This window comes from Oncorhynchus masou, chromosome 6 (assembly GCF_036934945.1).
Source record: "Oncorhynchus masou masou isolate Uvic2021 chromosome 6, UVic_Omas_1.1, whole genome shotgun sequence".
Taxonomy (NCBI): Eukaryota; Metazoa; Chordata; class Actinopteri; order Salmoniformes; family Salmonidae; genus Oncorhynchus; species Oncorhynchus masou.
In genome coordinates, this window is record NC_088217.1 from 64,127,972 (window position 1) to 64,134,659 (window position 6,688).

The following is a 6,688-nucleotide window of genomic DNA, read 5'->3' on the forward strand; positions in this document are numbered from 1 at the left end:
ATCTTAACGCCAAAAGATCCAAACCTCTTGACGAGGTCACTAGGTGTTGGGTTAAGGTCACTACATTAACCCTTCCTTCCAGAGATCATGTTCCCATGCTCAAGTGTACATGCCAATGGCCTCTCGGGCACAATCCCACTTCTGACACCAATGTAGCAAATTTGGAGGTTAGCCCTGACCGTGACTCAAACTCGGGTCCAGCAACTGTCAAGCCAACACCTTAACCTTTACGTCAAGAGGTCCGAACATCTCGATGAGGCCGCTAGGTGTTGGGTTATGGTTGCTACAATATTTTAGCAGAATCTATTTTCCTCAATCTACATTGAAATGACTAAAACCAAATAAAAAAATAGGGTAGAAATGTAAATGGACCTACATTTATATAGTTTTTTTCACTTTGTCCAGCTTACTAACAATCACCAAAGTGAAAGCAAGACAATCAGGGAGCATTGAAAATAAAATTAAAACAAATGATAGAGGACTATTTTTTGCAAGTTTTGAAAGCAAGGAAATATAACACATTTTTAGTGCAGCCCTCTGGACTTTAGTAAAGACCAAAAATGGCAAAATGAGTTTCACATCTCTGGTGCAAAAGGACACTGGGGGGGACACGGAAGCTGCTGATATTGTGGAGATCTTAGTACAACACCTACAGTAATAACCGCATAAAGAGGTTGACTGACAGAAGAAGATCCCAGGGTTTGAATCCCAATAAGGCTGTCCCTAAAATATGAGATGAATGATGAAAAAGCTGTACATGAGGTATGTAAAGATTGTTGATGCAGTAAATCTACAATAACATGGATTAAGTATAACCACAGTTAATAATTGATTAATATACTAACCGAGTTGAATCTGTTCACAGTCCATTTTGTCTGTAATTTTGCACTTGTAGATTGCTCCAGGATTCCTGACAGCCTGGTTGAACCTTGAATTTGCAACTGGTGCGCCAACTATTACCCTATAACAGACAGAATTTGACAGTCATAAATGTGTAGAACATAATGGGAAGATTAAAAACAATTTCAGACTAAAATAAACATTCCCTTCTGTTGCTCACTCAATAATTTACATTTGAATCGCATAAAAATTTCAACACGCACCATGTCTGTTGCTGATGCTTGTGTAGCAACACAGAATATCCAAAAAATGTTCCATTCGGACCACTGAGTGGAATAGCGTGCGGTATGTCTAAATTGTACGAATCGGCATGACGTAAGAGAAAGCAAAACAACATGTTTAGTCCTATGCTGTGTAAGCCTAGCCCGTATGTAGTCATTTTTTATAAATGTAGCAGCGTTCCAAAGATAAAAAAATTAACCGAATGTTAGCTTGCTCAAACACCTGTGGGGGCTTTCGTCCCCTGCTGCTCCATCTTCGGATACATGGTAATAGTGCGGTATGAGGAGGATATCCTAACAAAACGTAGTAGGCAGAAAGTTTGACAGAAAGTAAGGTGGAGTCATCACAACACAGAGGCCACCCTCACTTCCCCAACTTGGCGTGCTGGAGCATTGTAACAATAGCCTGTCAATGCGCTACTACGGTTAATTTTTAAGTCTCCATTAACCCGCACAGCTTTTTTAAATGTTTTTATCTCAAACGACACAATTGTAAAAAATGTTAATTCATGTTGTGACTGAGCCTGAAACAAGGCAACATTACGCTGTCAACGAAATAAGTATGTTTTGTTTGAGTACATGAGCTTGTTTGGAAATGAGAAGGCAAATTAAAAATATGGGAATTGTAATGTCTCTGTCATTTATCCCTGGAAGTGACTAAATGAATTGCGTGTTTGATACACCAGCATCCTGTTTAATTGCTATTCATATGATTTCGATGACATCCGGATCAGGTATCTGGACAGGCCTATTCTCACAAAAATCCTTATTTAAATCAGGTCAAAGGCAAAAACACAGAAATTGTCCACAATACAGCCCGGATCTTAACTTGTTCACTCTTTTGTCGCAAAGAATTGTTCTCTTTCTCTCTATGCAGAGCAGAGCTTGCTAATAAAATGATATTCTCTCTCGCTCGCTCAAACGCAAGGACTGAAATACATCTGTACACACCAACAACTGTTCTTTTATATAGCTTAATAACACAACATATATATTGATCTCCACTAGGCTAAGACATACTAGTCAGTGTACCCTAAGGTTACAAATTAACAAAACAAATGAGTTAATTTGTGAACTGGGGTGTTCTAATGGTTAGGGTCACTGCCTTCAGCCCGCACATATAGGTCTACAGTGTTGGTGTGGGTTCGATTCTGGCCCATGCACTTCTGGCACAAATAACTCAATACCCCGATTGAGGTGATGTCGTTACACATTTCATATATGTATTGTCCAGGTTTAATTTACTCCTGATCTTAGGAAATAAATAGGAAACAAATAAAAACAGTCAGTAGGCTCCACCAATCAATCAATCAAATTTATTTATATAGCCCTTCGTACATCAGCTGATATCTCAAAGTGCTGTACAGAAACCCAGCCTAAAACCCCAAACAGCAAGCAATGCAGGTGTAGAAGCACAGTGGTTAGGAAAAACTCCCTAGAAAGGCCAAAACCTAGGAAGAAACCTAGAGAGGAACCAGGCTATGTGGGGTGGCCAGTCCTCTTCTGGCTGTGCCGGGTGGAGATTATAACAGAACATGGCCAAGATGTTCAAATGTTCATAAATGACCAGCATGGTCGAATAATAATAATAAGGCAGAACAGTTGAAACTGGAGCAGCAGCACGGCCAGGTGGACTGGGGACAGCAAGGAGCCATCATGTCAGGTAGTCCTGGGGCATGGTCCTAGGGCTCAGGTCCTCCGACAGAGAGAAAGAAAGAGAATTTAGAGAGAGCATATGTGGGGTGGCCAGTCCTCTTCTGGCTGTGCCGGGTGGAGATTATAACAGAACATGGCCAAGACCAACATTAGTTTCCATTCATACAGAGTGTTTGATCAATTGCCGTAGTAGATTTGCTGTGGTAAACAAGGAAATAATTTATTTCCATTGTACTGAATGCTTGTCAATTAGATAGTCATTTTTTTAATAAGCAAAGGATGATTTAAGTTTTTGCAATGACAGTGCCAACCACAGGGCAAACATATCTTGAAAGACGTTGGTTGCAAGCATCTTTTAGGGAGCAATAATGTAAGGGTTGTGGAACTGGTGGCAGTGAAGTCAGACGCAGGAGAGCAGAAATAGGTAATAGCCGGAGCAGTTTAATTTCAAAACCAACGGCAATAAAAAAATGACCTACATGGGTACAAAACCTGACGCGCACCAGTAACATAGTGCACAAGCACTTACAAACAAACAATTCCACACAAGGACATGGGGGGGGGGGGACAGAGGGTTAAATACACAACACTTAATGAGGGAATTGGAAACCATGTGTAGGAAAACAAGACAATACAAATGGAAAATTAAAGTGGATCGATGATGGCTAGAAGTCCGGTGATGCCGACCGCTGAACACCACCCGAACCAGGAGAGGAAACGACTTCGGTGGAAGTCGTGACAAATAATGAGGTGACCAATAATGATTGCAATAGATCAGCTGTGAGGGTGAATTTAGCTCGTATTGGTGGTTTAATGAGACATCAGCTGGCGATAATAAGGATGCTGCCTTTTGGGGCAGAATTTTTAGCCAGGATGCAAAAAGTCGGAAGTTTACATACACTTAGGTTGGAATCATTAAAACTAATTTTTCAACCACTCCACAAATTTCTTGTTAACTAACTATAGTTTTGTCAAGTCAGTTAGGACATCTACTTTGTGCATGACACAAGTAATTGTTCCAACAATTGTTCACAGACAGATTATTTCACTGTATCACAATTCCAGTGGGTCAAACGTGTCAGGACCCGTTTACGAACCTGGGTCTCCGGAGTGAGAAACAGTCACTTAACCAACTGAGCCACGAATAGTCAGCAGAACCCAGAAGATGAGGCAGACACAGCAGTACTTAAGACGGTGTATTTAATAAAGTAAAAAGGAGAAGTCCTTCAATACAAAAATGGCAAATCCAAAAGGTGGTAGGAATAGCACAAAAAAAGCCTCAAGAGATACTCAAAAACAAAAACAGAATTCCACAAGAGCATCCACCGGAATCGACAAGAATACACAGAACACTAGGGCTGGGTGCTAACATACAAACACAGAGCACAGAACTGAGGGAAACTAAGGGTTTAAATACAATCAGGGAAAAACGAGGCACAGGTGCAAATAATAATGGGGAACAAGGGAAAAAACATGAGGTCAAAAAGCACAATGGGGGCATCTAGTGACCAAAACCCGGAACAACCCTGGCCAAATCCTGACAGAATCCCCCTAGGAACGGCTCCTGACGTTCCTACCAGCTCTCTCAGGGTGGAGGGCCCTGAACTGACGAATGAGGTCAGGGTCCAGGATGTCTTTGGCAGGAACCCAGGAGCGCTCCTCGGGACCGTAGCCTTCCCAGTCCACCAGATACTGCCAGGACCGCTGCACCCGGCGGGAATCCAGTATCCGATGGACGGTATAAGCCGGCTGGCCTCCAATGACACGAGGCGGAGGGGGAGGTCTGTCTGCCGGGACAAGGGGAGAAAAAACAACAGGTTTTAACAATGAAATGTGAAATGTGGGATTAATCTTAAGGGATCTGGGTAAGTGTAGGCGATAAGAAACTGGGTTAACTCTCCTGGCAACCTTGAAGGGACCGATGTATTTTTGGGACAGCTTGCGAGACTCCACCCGTAGAGGTAAGTCTCTTGTGGAGAGCCAGACTCTCTGGCCGGGGCGCAGGGTAGGCCCGGGACGGCGACGTCTGTTGGCTTGTTGTTGGTACCTCTGTGAGGAACGCATAAGATTAAGACGGGTCTTCCTCCACATAAGCCGACAGCGTCTGACGAACTTCAAGGCTGAAGGCACTCTGACTTCTGCCTCCTGGTCCGGGAACAATGGAGGAGCATAGCCAAACTGACACTCGTGCGGGGACATACCAGTGGAGGAGGAGCGCAAGATGTTGTGCGCGTATTCGGCCCAAACAATAAAGGATGACCATGTGGACGGGTTGTCACGAGTCATACATCGAAGAGTGGTTTCCAGCTCTTGATTCATCCTCTCTGTTTGGCCGTTGGACTCCGGATGGTACCCTGAAGATAGACTGGCAGAAGCCCCCATGAGTTGGCAGAAGGCCTTCCAAAACCTTGAGGCGAACTGGGGACCTCTGTCAGAAACCATATCTTGAGGAATGCCGAAGACTCGGAACACATGATTAATTACCAACTCAGCCGTTTCCTTGGCAGAAGGTAACTTAGTCAGAGGGACGAACCTGGCCGCCTTTGAAAACCTGTCGATTATGACTAGGATAGTAGTATTGCCATGGGATGGAGGAAGTCCAGTAATAAAGTCCAATGAGATATGGGACCAGGGTCTGTGGGGAACAGGTAAAGGGTGAAGGAGTCCTTGAGGGCGGAGGTGAGAAGATTTGCCCTGGCAGCACACGGGACAGGCATTGACAAAAGTGGCAACGTCTTCTCTTATGGTAGGCCACCAGAACTTACGCTGGATGAACTCCAAGGTGCGACCTACGCCCGGATGACAGGTGAGGCGAGAGGAGTGCCCCCACAGAAGGACCTGAGTCCTCCCTGCCTTGGGGACAAACAACCGATTGGCAGGACCTCCTTTCGGGTCCGGTTCGCTAGCTTGAGCACGTCTCACGGTATCCTCAACTTGCCACGAGATCGGAGCCACAATCTTAGCAGCAGGAAGGACAGGCATGTCCGTGTCATCTCGAATGGCAGGAGCGTAGACTCGGGACAGGGCATCCGGTTTGAGATTCTTCGACCCGGGCCGATAGGTGAGGATAAACTGGAATCGATTGAAGAAAAGAGACCATCTAGCTTGTCTAGAGTTCAACCGCTTCGCCTGCTGGATATACTCCAGATTTTTGTGGTCCGTAAGCACTTGAAACGGGTGAGAAGCCCCCTCGAGCCAGTGTCTCCATTCCTTCAATGCCATCTCAACCGCTAGGAGTTCATGATCCCCCACATCGTAGTTCCTCTCAGTCGGGGTAAGCCGGCGTGAGAAGAAAGCGCACGGATGAAGCTTCTTGTCTTCACCCCTCTGAGACAGGACAGCTCCAACACCAACCTCTGATGCGTCTACCTCCACCACAAATGGTTCATCCGTAGTCGGTAGTATCAGGATGGGAGCAGAGAGAACGCGCTGCTTGAGTCCTTGGAAGGCCGTCTCAGCTTCTCTTCCCCACAAAAACCTTGCATTGCCACCCTTGGTTAAAGCTGAGAGAGGGGCTGCCACCAAGCTGAAGTTCTTGATGAACTTGCGGTAAAAGTTTGTGAAGCCCAGGAAACGCTGAACTTCCTTAACGGATTTGGGGGTGGGCCAATCCGCTACCGCCCCTACCTTCCTGGGGTCCATTTGGACTCGACCGGGTTCCACTACAAATCCCAGGAATTGTACTCCTGATGAATGGAATTCACATTTTTCCGGCTTAACGTACAGATGGCTGTCTAGGAGGCGTTTGAGTACTTGTCTGACATGCTTAGTGTGTTCTTGAAGGGAGCTCGAAAAGATGAGGATGTCATCCAAGTAAACGAACACAAATATGTTAAGCATATCCCTAAGCACATCGTTTATGAGTGCTTGGAACACCGCTGGGGCGTTGGTCAGGCCGAAGGGCATCACCA

General features: G+C 45.2%; 1 protein-coding gene across 4 annotated transcripts in view; it reads right to left on the bottom strand.

Annotated features, from left to right (window-relative positions):
* LOC135542431 (integrin alpha-4-like) overlaps positions 1–1,436 on the bottom strand; it is a 34,004-nt gene extending 32,568 nt beyond the window's left edge. For 2 of the 4 annotated variants that reach the window (XM_064969367.1, XM_064969365.1), the window contains exons 1-2: positions 1,104–1,434; positions 846–961 (exon numbers count right to left, since the gene is read on the bottom strand). In XM_064969367.1, the coding sequence (XP_064825439.1) occupies positions 846–961; positions 1,104–1,279 (292 nt within the window). In that variant the 5' untranslated portion in view covers positions 1,280–1,434. Of the gene's footprint in view, positions 1–845; positions 962–1,103 lie in introns of all 4 variants that reach the window. The other 2 variants (XM_064969366.1, XM_064969368.1) reach the window with 2 other exon arrangements.
* Between the last annotated feature and the right edge of the window lie 5,252 nt (positions 1,437–6,688).